A 16,805-nucleotide genomic window follows, 5' to 3' on the forward strand; every position below is an offset into this window, starting at 1 on the left:
TCTTTAAATATAGGTTAAACCATGTAACTTCAATAGATATTAATTTCTTAAACTTTTCAAGAAATCTTTTAAAGAGAGCATATTAATTCAAGAAAAATATACATTCAAATTGATAAACTAGTCAGGTACAACTCTAGATATAAACTATAAATTAAGAGTAATAGAGAGAAAAATACTAAAATCTAAAAAATTTTTACAGTTCCAATAGGTTATACTTCAGCTTAAAATGGTTACAAATAAGACTATTTTATAGTATAAAACAGATCTTCAGAAGTCAGAGGCTTAGTTGGAAGCCAGAATAAAAGAGGTATAGAATTAGAAAGTTTTAGTCAAAATTTGGAAAATAATATACATGTACATGTAACATATAACATGTATACATATACATAAATATATATGTGTGTATGTATTAGAAGATAGAAACAATTATCAGTCATTATGAAAAAAATATTAGATCTATATGCAGAAACAGTGACTGGCAATTTAAACTAGTTCAATTTCTCTTTTCAACACTGGGTTTTTCTCCATTTGAATCTTACTTATATCCTCCTATAAAATATACCTACATTTTTGGCATAAACATGATCAAAGCTGTTAATTTATAGTTATTCTGAAACATATATTTCAAAGTAACAGACTGTAGAAGGCTGCTTTGCCACTGACTAGTTAGGGTCAGGCTGGGACTAGATTTAATTTCTGCTACAGAAAATATTCTGTATTCCAAATACATCTGTGAGGTATCTATACATATCTGATTAAATCCTAACCAGTCTTCTCAAATCAGTGTCAAAAATAGAATGCTACTACAGTTAGAATGTTATATGTACATATATATACAGAAACAGTCACAACAGAAAAAAATCGTTTAATGTTTTCACATTTTAATCTTCAACAGTCAGTATCATTTTGACAGTCAGTTACAATTTCAGTAAGAGGTTACTTACTTTGGAGTTGTAACTAAACCACTTTTTAAAAATCTGCTGTCTCAACTTAAGGCTTGTTTAGCAAAAGCATCTTGCAGATAAATACCTTTTATGGTACAAGTTTCATTAGGAGGCATTGCCAGTAGTCGGTCACCAGTTTGGATATAACCAGCTTCTATTTTACCAGTTATGCAAAATCCAGATCCTTGATCTGAAAAATATACCAAAATCTTATGGTTCACACAGCAATGTTATCTGATGATTAATACTGTTAACTATACTTAGTTCTCAAGTAGTCATATAAAACTAGTAGTTCAATGGACATTAAATAATAATCATTTCAGAATTAACATCTCTACTAAATATGGCATACCACACTTTACTTTTTTTTTTTTGCAAATAAAAATACTCATATTACCAAAAAAAGGTTCATTCCTTTCTCAAATATTTATTGAGAAATAATAAATACGTGAGTACCAGATATTATACTAAACTCTGAGGATAAAAAAAAAAAAAAATGTAAGTCCCTGCCCATAAAGATATTATACTAGTGAAGAGAAACATGGAAACAATTACATTGTCCTGAGACAAATAATATTTAAAATATACAACAGAAACAGAAAGGTGCACCAAAGAATCCATGATGGTGACAATAGACATCTGGGCACTCTGAAGAAGGAATAAGTGTTTATTAGGTAGCTTGTATGCATGGGTAGGGAGAAAAGGGAAGACATTGCTGCCCCAGGAAACTGTGTGTGCAAAGGCATAACCAAATGTGGGATGGGCCAAGAGTCATGTGTCACTTGTGGGGGCTATGGGGAGGGGACCATATAGAATAATGAAGAAAAGGCAAGACAGGAGGCAACAGAGATAGGCAAGGGAGAAATAATAAAGGGGTCTCATAAATCATGCTTAGGGTTTAAATTTCATCCTGCAGTTAAGTAATAGGAAGCCAGTAAATATTGTAACCAGAGAAGTAAGGTGATGGTATTTCTGTCTTAGAGTAGAGGCTGATACAAATGCACAAACTTACTACAGAAAGGGAATAAACTCAAGAATTCGGGAATAAGGAATAACAAGTTTGGAGTGGTAAGGAAAGTGAAGACTAATGACAGAAAGGGGAAAATCTGAGATGATGATGCATTAACTGTGAGATATGAAACTAAGGACAAGATCCATTCTAGGCTTGGTAAATCTGAAGTGTCTATGAGACACACACATGCAGAAGTTGCATTCCAGGGGGGACCAATCACACCACATTCCATGAGAATGGTACCCCTAAAAGAACACTCTCCCAGGAGAGATGTCCAGTAGTGCTTAGACAAGTGTGTGGAGAATGAGTGAAAAGGTTTGGGTTGGAGATACAGATTTGGGAAGCATCAAGATGCAGAAGGTAGAGACACTCATGGATGTCAGTTCAAAAGGAGCTTGAAGACTAAGAAGAGGACTGAGGCAGCAGAACACTGTTTAAAAGACAGAGACTGAGGAGCCCATAGAGAAGATATAGGGAGGTCAGAGATAGAGAGGTCAGAGAAATAGACAGGTTAACAGGAGAAAGCAGGTCACAGAAACCAAGGGAGGAGTTTCAAGGTGGATGTGGCTACCAGCATCAGAACCAATGCCAAATTCAAGTAAGATAGAATTGAAAGTGTATATTGACTTTGGCAACCAAAAGGTCATTTCATGACCTCAGAAGGAACACACTCAGGAGAGCAGCATAGGCGGAAACCAGGAAGCAGCCTGAAAGGGGAACAGGAGGTGAGAAAGTACAGTCAGCAAACACTGTTAATCAAAGAAAAGTAACCACCTCTCGTATTCCTGATAAACAATGGGCATCTTGGAAACTATTACCATATTTCCTCTATTACTAGAACACTGGAAGCTAATATGATAATGATAAATTTTGATTTCATCGCATGATTTTTTCAAAGCACCTTCATTCATTCATTTTTTTATTCATGTATTAAATGTATTATGTGCCAGGCACTGGGCTAGGGCCACAGATATAGATAAAGAAGAGATAGTACTTGCCTTCAAGGAGTTCATAATCTAAGTGGGATAAACAGACAGCATAGAAAAAATTATAATGCTGCATGAAAGCACAATGACAGAGGGTACAGAGAATACAGAGGGACGCGTCAGGGCACGTGCACAGGTAAGCATGCCAGTTATCAATTTACTGCTGCTCAGTTCCAGATTCACTCTGCATTGCTGGCTCTGTGACAATGGAGATTTAGAGGACAAATGACATCCTTACAGTTTTTATTATTGTAATAATAAATCTTATATCCTTTTATTTATTGAGTTTTTAAATTGTACTTCCATTTTATAGTCTTCTATATAGGATCTTGCCCATATTAAGTTAGATATATTCTTAGGTATTTAATATATCAACTCTTCCAGCAAGCTCTGAACCTCTTCTATGTTGGTCCTTCCTCAGGCCTACCTATAAAGTTTCTGTATATCTTTTAGTTGCATTTTTATCATAGTTAATAATTCTTTATATTACATTTCCCATTTCACCTATGTGTGGTATCTAACTCCTAACTGGACCCAGACTGCTACAGATGGGGAGGAAATGGACAAGTTAAGAGAAAGAACAATACAACAGGGAAGCACGGGTAGACATGTGGCAATAAACACATCCTGTGTGGTTAAGAAACAATAAACAATCCAGTTTGGTTGAAGGATTTGAAAACTAAAGGAATCTAATGGGAGAAAAAAAAACTATAAAGTTAGAAAGACAAAAGGCAAGTTTTTCTTATGCTTGAAAGATGAGAAACGGTGAGTAAACTGAAGGTTTTCCTGGACAGGGAAGCTAAGTGACTAAAACTGTGCATTTTAAGATTAATCTGACAGTGATCCTTACTTGGGCATGGAGAGAAGGGACTCTGAAGGCAATATACTGTCATAACTTAGTCCAGGAAAGGAGGTTAGGAGGGAATGGGGAAAAAGGGGCTATACTGAAGAAGCACTGCAAAGGTAGCACTTACCTTTGAAAACATCGGACACACATAATCTAAAAGGCTTGTCAATGGATCGCTGGGGAGGCTTAAAGGAATCTGGAAAAAAAAATTGCAAAAGGCAAGGTTTAATTTAAAATTAAATTTTTGACTCACTTCAATAAACTCATTATAATCCCACTTCTCCTAGAAAATAACTACTTTTTATAATTACTAATAGCAAATTAACTGTCACTAATATACACACTGAGCATCCCAAATCCAAAATTCTGAAATCTGAAATGCTCCAAAATCTGAAACTTTTTGAGCACTGATATAATGCTCAAAGGAAATGCTCATTGGAGCATTTTGGATTTCAGATTTTTGAATTTGGGCTGCTCAACTAATAAGTATAATGGAAATATTCCAAAATCCAAAAAAAAAAAATTTTAGACCCCAAACACTTTGGGTCCCAAGCATTTCGGATAAGGGACATTCAACCAAGTAATAGTTTGCAGTTTATAAAATGAATGTTAATCTCATTTAATTTTAACAACAGTCTATAAGATACATAAACCAGGCACTAGCCTCATTAACTGAAGAAAACAGAGCACTAGACAGGTTAAGTATTGCACATGATGACAAAACAGGCAACTTAGTTCCTCCGACTACAAATCCTATGCTTTTTCATACATGTGACTATCTCCCATAAAGAACTCTAAATAATAATACCAAGTTTATAATGCTTTAAAGCTAGAATGGCAGTATACTTACCAATTTGTTCTAATAAACATAGTCCTTTATACCATTTTGTGAGTTCACTTGACTGAGATCTTGTGATTAGATTTTCACCACTGAGACCACTTGTAGGAATAAAAGCTACATCACTCTCCTATTAAAAAGATTGACTTATGAAACTTAATACAACATTTTTTAAAACATTAAAAGATTCACCATTACTATAACTGCACCAAGTTTGCAAAAGCAACAGTGTACTTTTTAAAACGTAATAGAAATCATAGAACTATAGCCCCAAAGTTATCTGATCCGATAATTTTCAACTTTTTTTATTGTGGGAAACTTGCAAATTTATTCCAAAACATTCAAGCATTTGGTAACAAAGGCATATTACAGATGCTTGCTGGACAAATACTTCCCTATCAGTTTCCACACTTCTCTATGACCTCTCTAAACCTATACCATCTAATTTAATAGGTAGGGTAAAAAAGTATTTTGCTTACATAAAAACCAACCCAAATATTAAACATATGCAATTTTCTAAGTTGAAATAATCCAAAGATTATATACATGATACTCAAGAGAAAATAAAGCAAAGAGAATTAAACAAATTTAATAAGAATATCAAAGTATTAGTTTTTCCTCTCATACCAGTAAGATGACTCAAGGAAAGTAATAACAAATAAATCTAAAATGATCTTACCTTAAAACCTGCTTGCTTAAGAAAGTGCCCAAGTTTTCCAGTAATCTCTTGAAATCTTTCTTGTTGCCAATTAACCTGATAAAGATCCAATTTATTTTTAAAACTATGCTTCAGAACATGATACATAAAATTTAAATTTCTGCAATGAAATATAATCAAGACTATATAAAATATAAATATAAAATCTATTAAAATCAAAACACAGAATATCAGACCTTGCTAATAATATGATCTAAAAGTAATTGTTCCTAAAACAGAAAGCCTAGAAATAGTCTCTAGTACATTTAGAATTTTTTATATATGCTAAAAGTGATTTCAAATTTGGGGGGAAAAAGTGAATATTTTACTCACTTTTGCTTGGACCAACTGTTAGAATAAAATAAAATTATCAGCACTCCCCTCAAGCCAAATAGACTAAAAAAAAATACATAATATGAACTCTGGATAATGACATGCCACTGCAGTATTTAGGGGTCTGCAACTTACATGGAAATGCATGCCAAAGGAATGGATTAATGGATGGATAAAGAAGTAGACAGAGAAACCAACAAGTGATCAAGTAAGAGGTAGAATCTTAATAAGTGAGTATAATATGGATGTTTACTGTAAAATTTTTTCAGCTTTTCTTTATATTGAAATTTTTCACGATCAAATGCTGGGAAAAAATTAAAAGTGCATGTAATAATGATACCATAAAGGAACTAATAGCAAATGTAGGTGAATCAGATCCCAGGGTAAGAAAATACCTAAGCAGGCTGGGTGCAGTGACCCACACCTGTAATCCTAGCACTCTGAAAGGCTGAGGCAGGAGGATAGCTTGAAGCCAGGAGTTCCAGTCCAGCCTGGGCAACACAGTGAGACACTATCGTTCCAAAAAATTAAACATTAGCAGGGCATGGTGGCACACACCTGTAGTCCCAGCTACTAGGGAGACTGGCATGGGAGGACTGCTTGAGCCCAGGAATTGAGGCTGCAGTAAGCTATGATGGCACCACAGCACTCTAGCCTGGGCAACAGAGTGAGACCCCCAACTCAAAAAAAAAAAAAAAGAAAGAAAGAAAATACCTAGGCATAAAGACAGAAGTCAAAAGGAACTATTTATGAATCTGAGTATATATCCAAAACATACCACAAACAAAAAGTAAAGTAACAAATTGGAAAGATATCTAAGAGAGGATAGTGGGGTAGTATCTTTAACAAATAAAGTATGTTTACAAACCAATAAGAAAAAAATACAGTTACATAAACGAGGAAATTATATAAATAATTCCCAAAAGAAAAAACAAATTGTGAATATATAAAACATATTTAAATATGAACATTCACAGAAGAGTAAATTTTTTTAAAAAGAAGAATCATGCTTCATACATAAATTGGGAAAACAATTTTGTAATAACAGCAGTATTGATAAGAGTTTAGGAAAGTAAATACACCATATGTGCCAGAAGTAAATAACTAGAATTTTGCTCAAGGGCATTTTAATCAGGTTCAGCAAGTCTTAAAACGTATATTCCCTTACGCCCAGGAATTTCCATGGAATGAACCATTTCTAAATACATATGCAGGAAATGTTCAAAAGTAAATGTTTAATAAATTCCATCTTTAAAATAGACTAGAATACAGCCATAAATACAATAGCCTCTTTAAGGATTATCAATTACTTGGAAACATGCATAAGACAAGAAAATTATTTTTTAAAAAGCAGATGATAAAACAGATAACCCAATTTTGTCAATAAAGAGTCTTATCTATAAAAATAAATTGGATGAATATACAAAATGAAATGTTATAAGTTTCTGGGTGGGAAGGAGAATTGGAAATATAGGTTTATTTCTGATTTTTATACTTTCATTCCCCTATAATAAACGTGTATTATTTTATAATTTAAAACAATTTTTAGGTTTTAAAAATTAATTTTGAAAAGAAGACATTTTCTTACTTAAAAATTACTAACACCTCATTTATTTAAGATGAGAACAGAGAATTTGTTTTTAAAAACATGGCAACCGACTAATAAAATGTACACTAGTCACATCTAAGGTCATCTATATGAGCAGAATAACATCTTAATTAGCATCTTAAACAAATCTCCACAAAGCCCTTAAATACCTGATCCATTTTATTAACTGCAACAGCAAGCTGCGTCACTCCCAGAGAACGGACCAAGAGTCCATGCTCTCGTGTTTGTCCTCCAGTCTCAAATCCAGCTTCAAACTCTCCCCTGCTGGCATCTACAACTAAAACAGCTACATCCGCCTAAAGAAGAAAAATAATCGAAGCCAGAAATAATGTTTCAGCATTTTAATTCAAAGGACAGATTATTCAATTAATTATGTTAGTCAAATTTTTAAACGAAGACCCTAACTACCCCCACCAAAGCAAATTAAACAAAAGACTCCCAAAGATGGATTAAAATTTTAAAATAAAGTCACCAAAAATAATGACACAAAGAACAAGAAAAAAGTCCACACTTTATTATATAACAATTAAAATATATAAGCAAAGGAGGAAAATATAAACAAAATTAAAACATAAATAAACAGCAACCAGGCACAGTGGCTCATGCCTGCAATCCCAGCACTTTGGGAGGTCAAGGCAAGCAGATCACCTGAGGTCAGGAGTTCAAGACCAGCCTGGCCAAGATGGTGAAACCCCATCTCTGCAAAAAATACAAAAATTAGCTGGGTGTGGTGGTGCACACCTGTAGTCCCAGCTAGTTGGGAGGCTAAGGTATGAGGATCACTAGAACCTGAGAAGCAGAGGATGCAGTGAGTCAAGGCTGCCCCACTGCACTCCAGCCCAGGTGACAGAACAAGACTCTGTCTCAAAAAAAACAAAAAACAGTAGACAGGGAGGGACAAACATTTGTAACATATAAACTAAAAGTTATAATCTCTATAGAATCTTTACCAAAAAAAAAAAAAAAAAAAAAAACCCAAAACAAAGCAAGAAGACATAGCTTTAAAGGATACAAGCAAGCTATTTGCTAAAGGAATATAAATGGTCAACAGACATGAAAAAAATTCAACTTTAGTAGAAACTAAAATTTTTTAAAAGTAAAATAAAAACACACTGACATATTCCCCCTCTCCCATTTTTACAAATCACATTGTTAAAGATTTAAAAGACAAAATTATTTGCTGTAGGCAAGGACGCGTTGAGAAGCGCATCCTCAAATATTGTTCATGGGACTGTAGGTGCACCACCTTCCAGGGGGTATTTTCACAAAAAGTATCAAGAACTTAAAAATTATACATATTTTACTTCCCATCAATTCCACCTCTAGGAATTTATCCCAGAGAAATAAGTATACCTCTACAAAGATATTCATCAGAGTATTGTTTATAATGAAGAAAAACAGCAAATATATGAATTATCAAAAAGCAGCATATTCATCCTCTATAGCTATTGAAAAAAAAGCCTTGTATAACAAAGTTTTCTAACCTGTGTGGACCATCTTGTGAATCAGATGGAAAGACATTCCTTTCAGACTCAAATTACACACCCCACAAAAGAAGAAAGCTAACCTCAGCTTAGCTCAGTTTGTTAGCCTTATTGAAACTAACTTTACAGGTTCCCACTATTCTTTTGTGTTGATGCCACTTGCATCATGTGGATGCAGCCTTTTAAAACGTGCAACAGTTTGTGCAACCATAGAAGTTCCTCCTTTTCATTCTTATCAATGATTTCTGTCAATGCACTGTAGGGACATTTTTTAAAGAACACTTTTATTTTCTCTTTTACAGCTTTTCCTTTGTATGCATACCTGTTTGTCATAGAAATCCACTTTTCTGAAATCCAGGAAACAAAGACTACACCTGGCATTCCCCTCTTTAGCTATCTCGGACTGTTACATGATAATCACTTTCTCTCTAGGGTCCTCTTATATTCCATCCACATCATTAAGTTCTCCTGCTTTCTGGTCAGAATAGAGCCCACAACAGCTTGTTTCTTTGTTGCTTCCCCAATGACCCTTTATTTCTGTGCTCTCCAGTTTTTAAAGAATTTCAGATATAATATATAATCCTCACCATAATGGAAAATAAATGTTCATAAAATATGTCAAGAATGTCTCAGATACTTTCTTACAACAGAACATTACAATTTAAATTGAAGTACTATCCATATACTTTGTCTGGTGGGATAATTTACACTATTCCTGTTTCCTTTTACTCGTACCTAAATACTCCTGCTTTGTCTGTACTCTTAAGTGCCATCTTCACTTCCAATCCTTCATATTTTATAAAACTGAACGTTAATTTCCTCAACGAGATCCAGCTCTTTTGATCAAGGATTCTTAGATAAGAATAAGCATACAAACTGAAGCAATCAATTTGAAAATTGGCTCTTTCACGCATACTTGTAGTCAATAACTGTTCTCCACACCTCAGGCAAGTTGTCTAACCTCTCTGTGTTACCAACTTACTTACTTCACAGAAACACTAGGGAGTAAATATAGTTTATATAAAACATCCAGACCTGAACTTCCAAGTCCTAGGCACAGTAATTGAAAATCTTTTTCTCATTAGGTTTTAATAACTGTAAAATTATATTTACCTTCTTAGGTTAAAATGTGAAATTCATTGAATTGGTATTAAGATGCCTAAGGCCGGCCGGGCGCGGTGGCTCACGCCTGTAATCCCAGCACTTTGGGAGGCCGAGGCGGGCGGATCACGAGGTCAGGAGATCGAGATCATCCTGGCTAACACGGTGAAACCCGTCTCTATTAAAAATACAAAAAATTAGCTGGGCATGGTGGCGGGCGCCTGTAGTCCCAGCTACTCGGGAGGCTGAGGCAGGAGAATGGCGTGAACCCGGGAGGCGGAGGTTGCAGTGAGCCGAGATTGGGCCACTGTACTCCAGCCTGGGTGACAGAGCGATACTCCGTCTCAAAAAAAAAAAAAAAAAAGATACCTACGGCCACAAATGTTCTACCTAATCTTCCTATTACTATCTCCAAAAAATTACTGGGCAATTTCTCTATTAATATTATTTCCAGGCAATAGCTCTTGTCTTTGGGAGTCCAAATGCCTACTATGCATTCTCAAGGAAGCCTCTGATGATCAAGCAGAATAAAGTGATCTCTCTCCACAACGTGTATCTTCTCTGTTCTTGGAATGCAACTGTTAGCCTTTCATCTTCACGTCTTGTCTTCCACACTGTGATTTCCCTGAGGTGAGGCAGCATGCCTTGTATGCTTCTTTGTGTCCCCAAAGCCCACTGCAATATTTTGCACACTCAGCAAGTTACTTAACATCTTTGAGTCTCTTTATTTCTTTGTTACATAATGGAATTCAATTAGATGATCTCTAAAATCCTTTCCCACCATAATTCCATAAAGAGTTTGAAATAAATGATTTTTGTTTTTTGAGGCAGGGTCTCACTCTTCCCTCACTGCAGCCTCAACTTCCTGAGCTCAGGTGATTTTCCCACTTCAGTTTTCTGAGTAAGTGAGGCCACAGGCACCTGCCACCACACTCAGCTAATTTTTTGTATTGTTAGTAGGGGCAGGGTTTTGCCATGTTGCCCAGATCGGGTTGAAGCGATCAGCCCACCTCAGCCTCCCAAAGTGCTGGGATTACAGGCGTGAACCTCCACACCTTGGCCTGGAATAAATGATCTTTATAATAACTGTGGACTCTAAGGTTCTAGAATTCAAAAGCATTTTTTACTACAACTGCTTCTTCTGGTGTTTGTCTCGCCCATTAAACTATCAGTGCTTTGTAGGTATTGCATTCCCACACTGCTACCCCAGTGCTTGCTACACAGCCAGTATTGAATAAGCAATCAATGAAAATAAAAGAAAAAGACTCACAGACATACACACACACATACATATACATATACATATATAAGGAGAAATCAAAACTATATTGCATTCTTTGGTAAATGCAATGAGAAGTACAGTTTCCCTAAGTATCAGTGAGGGATTGGTTCCAGACCTCCCAACACCCGTGGATACCAAAATCTATGAATGCTTAAGTCCCTTATACAAAACAGGGTAGTCTTTGCATATAGCCTACACACTTCCTCTCACACACTTTATCTCTAGATTATGTGTAACACCTAATACAATGCCTACATATCACTTCATTTGCATGGATTCAACACAGTACTCAGTGTGTGGCAAATTCAAATTTTGCTTTTTGGAACTTTGTGGAATTTCTCCCCCCCAAATATTTCCAATCCACAGTTGACTGAATCCATAAATACAAAATCCATGCACATAGAGGGATGATTGTATACTAATTTAAAATGGTGATAATATACACTTCCTAGAGTTGTTATAAAGATTATATTAAACTAAATGCATATAACACCTAATACAGTATCTGGTCCATATTAGGTACTCAATTAATAGCGATAATTACTTTATTTCAATCTTTTATCACATTCAGTCCATGAATCTTGAATTAATATTCTAAAATTACATGTCAACTTTCTAAAACTGTATCAAAAAATTCTTGTTTATCTTCAAATATATTATAATGTATTCATACAATATCCTTTTTGGTTGATAAATGTTCATATTAAAATTCTCTTTTTGGCTGGGCACAGTGGCTCACGCCTGTAATCCCAACACTTTGGGAGGCTGAGGTGGGGAGTGCTTGAGCCCAAGATTTTAAGACCAGCATGGGCAATACAGTGAGATCCCATCTTTACAAAAAATTAAAAAATTAGCCAGGCATGGTGGCACATGCCTGCAGTCCCAGCTACTCAGGCGGCTGGGGTGAGAGGATCCCTTGAGCCCGGGAGGTTGTGGATGCAGTGACTGGTGACTGTGCCACTGCACTCCAGGATGGGTTACAGAGTGAGATTCTGTCTCAAAAAATTAATCTTTTAATGAGTAGATCCCAGAAAATGGTTAATTGCTTGAAGTCATGTTTTTGCCATGTAACAGAGTCAAGTTATTTTAATTCTTCATGTTTTCCAGTAATCATCCATTATGAAAGAAATCAATGTCCTATATATGCAGTGCTATTTTCATTGCTTTAATCATTTAAAGTTACGGTGATGCACAGCATAATGACATTTTGGTCAACCATGGACCGCATAAACGATGGTGGTCCCATAAGATTATAATAGAGCTGAAAAACTCCCACTGCCTGGTGATGTCGTAGTCGCCATAATGTCATAGCACCATGCATTACTCATGTATCTGTGATGATACTGGTATAAACAAATCTACTGCACTGCCAATTGTATAAAAGAATACAGCATATGCAGGCCAGGTGCGGTGGCTCACGCCTGTAATCCCAGCACTTTGGGAGGCCTAGGCGAGCGGATCATGAGGTCAGGAGATCGAGACCATCCTGGCTAACACGGTGAAACCCCGTCTCTACTAAAAATACAAAAAAATTAGCTGGGCGTGATGGCGGGTGCCTGTAGTCCCAGCTATGCGGGAGGTTGAGGCAGGAGAATGGCGTGAACCCGGGAGGCGGAGCTTGCAGTGAGCCGAGATCGCGCCACTGCACTCCCACCTGGGCGACAGAGTGAGACTCCGTCTCAAAAAAAAAAAAAAAAGAATATAGCATATGCAATTATGTATAGTACTTTATAATGATAACTATGATAGTGGTTTATGTACTTACTATTTTTCACTTCTGATGATTCTGATCCTGTGTAGGCCTAGGCTAATGTGCGTATTTGTGTCTTTTTCACCAAAAAAAGTTTAAAAAGTAAAAAACATATGTTAAAAAAAGCTTATGGAATAAGACTATACAGAAAGAAAATATTTTTGTACAGCTGTACAACATGTTTGTGCTTTAAGCTAAGTGTTATTATAAGAGAGTCAGAAAGTTAAAAAAAATTTAAACGTTTATAAAGTAAAAAAAGCTATAGTAAGCTTAATTTACTATTAAAGAAAAACATATTTTTAAATAAATTTAGTGTCACCTGAGTGTACAGTGTTTGTAAAGTATACAGTCGTGTCCTAGGCCTTCACATTCACTCACCATTCACTCACCGAATCACCCAGAGCAACTTCCAGTCCTGCGAGCTCCATTCATGGTAAGTGCCCTATACAGGTGTACCATTTTTTATCTTTTATGCCCTATTTTTACTGTACCTTTTCTATAATATGCTTAGATCAGTTTAGATACACAAATATTTACCACTGTGCTACAACTGCTTACAGTATTCAATACAGTAATATGTTACACATGTTTGTTGCCTTGGAACTATAGGTTCCATGTAGCCTAGGTGTATAAAAGATGTTACCATCCAGATTTGTGTAAGTAAACTCTAATATGTTCACAAATGATGAAACTGCCTAACAACTCACTTCTCAGAATATTTCCTTATCATTAAGTGATGTATGGATGCAAATTATATTTGAGTTTTTGCAGTATTCTTATTAAGAATCATGTAATTTAGAAATTGCAATGCTTTTTTAATATTATAAAGAAAGTAAATAAACCACTGGGCGAAAATACCCAAGCTTCAGTATTTCTGCATAAACAAGCTCTTTAAAAAGATATAGGACTTGAATATATTGAAAGACATAAGGCAGATTTTGAAATACTCAGGCCAACTTATCAATAAAGGAAATACGAAGCTATACTCATCAAGTCCTTTACCATTACTTTTACGATAAAGAAACTCATAGCTTTTATACATTTTGTTTCTTTGTAAGAAATTTTAAAAGGTTTTACAAAGTACAGGTAAAAAGATCATGAAAAATACAATATTGCTCTTTTTGTGTTCAAGCTTTATAACGGTTAAAATGTTTAATTTTAAAATATTTTAAAAGTCAAAATCCTAGAATTGTAACCTCAGCATCAGGAAATTTTATGTAAAGTAGAATCAGTACACTACACTGAGGAAAACAGCAGTTACCTGGGCTGCTCCTGTAATCATATTTGGAATGAAGTCCTTATGGCCTGGAGCATCCATTAATGTAATAACTTTGGTTGTGGTTTCAAACTTTGTCATACCAACATCCATGGTTACTCCCCTTAAACAAAACATAACATGGTTAGCATGTACTATGTAAATAGTGCTATAGAGTAAATTAATAATAGTCTACATGACCATCTACATTCTTAGGTAAAAATGGAAATTGTTTTTATAGACCATTATTTTTGAATAATTAAATTATCAATCGGGGCTAGAATTTCTGCTATAATAGAAGTGCATCCATATGGTTTTAACACAAAATGGAGGACAAAGAGCTCAATAAAAATGATAGTTATGCCCTATTATCTTATTTGTTTTGTAAGAAATAGTGTAAATTGTGAAGAAAGAAAGATACATGGGGACAACTCTAAATGGGGGGAAAATACTGCATATGAGAAAAGATAAATGAAAAATTACCACGACCGAGAGGTACTTTTCTTCACGTTCTATGCTTATGCTTCACTAATTATAGAAATGAGCTTATAAAACTTAATTTGCAAGGCTGGTTAGTATGCTACATATTTAGAAAACATAAGATATCAAAGCAGATGCCTAATTTTTAAAAAACAGAGATAGATGAACAGCAGATTGCTTTGTATCCTATTTAATTCTTCTTGGAGACCAACATAGTGCCTTTTTTCAGCCACAAAAATGTAGATTCAGATTAGTGAAATGCTGGCGACTAGAAGCTTTTCAAATTACAGACTTTTTCAGATTTGGAATATTTGCATATACAAAATGAGATATCTTGGGGATGGGACCCACGTCTAAACACAAAATTCCTTTGTTTCATATACACATTATACACATAGCCTGAAGGGAATCTTATGCAACATTTTCAGTCGTTTTGTGTGACCTGTCACATGAGATCAGATGTAGAATGTTTCACTTGTGATGTTATGTCAGCACTCAAAAATTTTCAGATTTTGGAGCATTTCAAATTTCATATTTTCATATTAGGGATGCTTAACCTGTATAAGAAGGCCCCAGGAAAGTCTACAAGGGCACTCAGTCATTCTAGGCCTCAGGAATTTAGACAGGGAAATCATATGGCAATAAACTAGGTTTGCCCCAGAATCACCCAAAATAAGGAAAAATAATACTCCCCTTTACTACCAAAAGAGTACAACAATTAGAATAATGAACTATAGGTTTGCCCTAGCAATAAAGTAACTGTAGGTCTCCTTAGTCAAGCCATTTTAGTTTAATCTGAAAGCATGGGCCTCCTAGTTTGCTAAAGTGACGCTTAATTCTCTTTAATAATTCCCAAATACTCTAGGGACCACAGACACCTTCAGAATAATGGTGAACTAAGACTTATTCTGAGATCCTCCCTAGACTGACCTGGGTATACTCTGCTGACCCAGCTCTGATTTCAATTTGTAACCCTAAGGATATGAAATGTCAATCAATTTACTAGTTTCTGCTCTTCAGTATCTGAGAAGACTAGGGGATTTACAAATATTTAACATGGTGGGATAAGCAACATATTACATTTTGTAAATGCTATTAAGGAACATACGGTGGTGAGCTAAAACTCCCATCGTGTACCTGGAAGCATCTGCTATCTATGGAATGAAGAAATATTCTAGAACTTACATCATGCTGAGCAATAAAAAACTAGCAGCAGCAAAACGCAGCAGCAAAAATATGAAAGCCAATCAATAGATATATTATCAAAAAAGCTAAAATGACTGACCATTATAGGAATCGAATAGATTATTAGTTCACTTGCCAGCTCAACTAAGATACCAGGTAAATTCAAGTAAACCATTCTAACTTAACTTATACTGTTCTCAATGTCTTTACCTGCTTACTAGATAATGCAAAGAAAACCAAGAAGCCACATACTTTAATAATGTGCATGTTAAACTGAGAGGTGAAAATTATTTAGGCTTCCAATATTGCATCATACACAATTACATTGTTTTCCAAAATTGGCAACTGTCCAGCTAATTTTTCTTACCAGGATAGAAAACAGGTCTGTGATACTATAAAGAACTAAAGACACCCACAAAGAAAGAGAAACCATTATGATACAAATTCCAGTTTATCAGAAGAGCTAAGGAATACTGTGACCTGCTTTACAGAGCGCTACCTTATATGTTTATAATGGAGACTATCCAAGACTGCAAGAAAATACACATTAAAAAGGCATGAAAATCCAGACATATTCTCCAATAATCAGATTGAAGACATCAGGGAACAGAGTTTAATCTCCTTGTTAATTTAGGACTTCCACAGGACTTTATAGGTTTGTAAAGAGTCATTATTTTGACACAGTTGATATATCTGCCATTTCACTAATTATTAAGGTGTCCTTTGGCTCTCCCACCCTAACAACCCTAACATGATCTATACTGACACTCTAAAAAGACTTCAAAAGAAATACTATTCTTTGGCCAGAGTATGAGTAGCTGCATATTCCTACTAGAATCCCCCCAAAATTAGCACTCAACACAGTAACAGAGACAGAGGAGTAACTGACTGCATTATAGATACAGAATTACTTGTTTGCTGACTGTCTCATAAAAACATAATACGTAAAGTATAAAAATGAATTGTTTGGTAATTTGAATTTGCTGGTTATTTAGATTCTAG

The 16,805-nt window shown here is 35.1% G+C and overlaps 1 protein-coding gene across 8 annotated transcripts in view; it reads right to left on the bottom strand.

Moving 5' to 3' along the window:
• Positions 1-16,805, bottom strand: part of HBS1L (HBS1 like translational GTPase) — a 220,996-nt gene that overhangs the window by 145,234 nt on the left and 58,957 nt on the right. For all 8 annotated transcript variants that reach the window (XM_058435573.1, XM_032159465.2, XM_032159474.2 and 5 more), the window contains 6 exons: positions 14,145-14,262; positions 7,416-7,562; positions 5,307-5,381; positions 4,640-4,757; positions 3,917-3,985; positions 1,030-1,134 (listed from right to left, as the gene is read on the bottom strand). In XM_058435573.1, coding sequence (XP_058291556.1) covers positions 1,030-1,134; positions 3,917-3,985; positions 4,640-4,757; positions 5,307-5,381; positions 7,416-7,562; positions 14,145-14,262 — 632 coding nt within the window. The remainder of the gene's footprint in view (positions 1-1,029; positions 1,135-3,916; positions 3,986-4,639; positions 4,758-5,306; positions 5,382-7,415; positions 7,563-14,144; positions 14,263-16,805) is intronic.

This window comes from Hylobates moloch, unplaced genomic scaffold (assembly GCF_009828535.3).
Source record: "Hylobates moloch isolate HMO894 unplaced genomic scaffold, HMol_V3 SCAFFOLD_2, whole genome shotgun sequence".
Lineage (NCBI taxonomy): Eukaryota > Metazoa > Chordata > Mammalia > Primates > Hylobatidae > Hylobates > Hylobates moloch.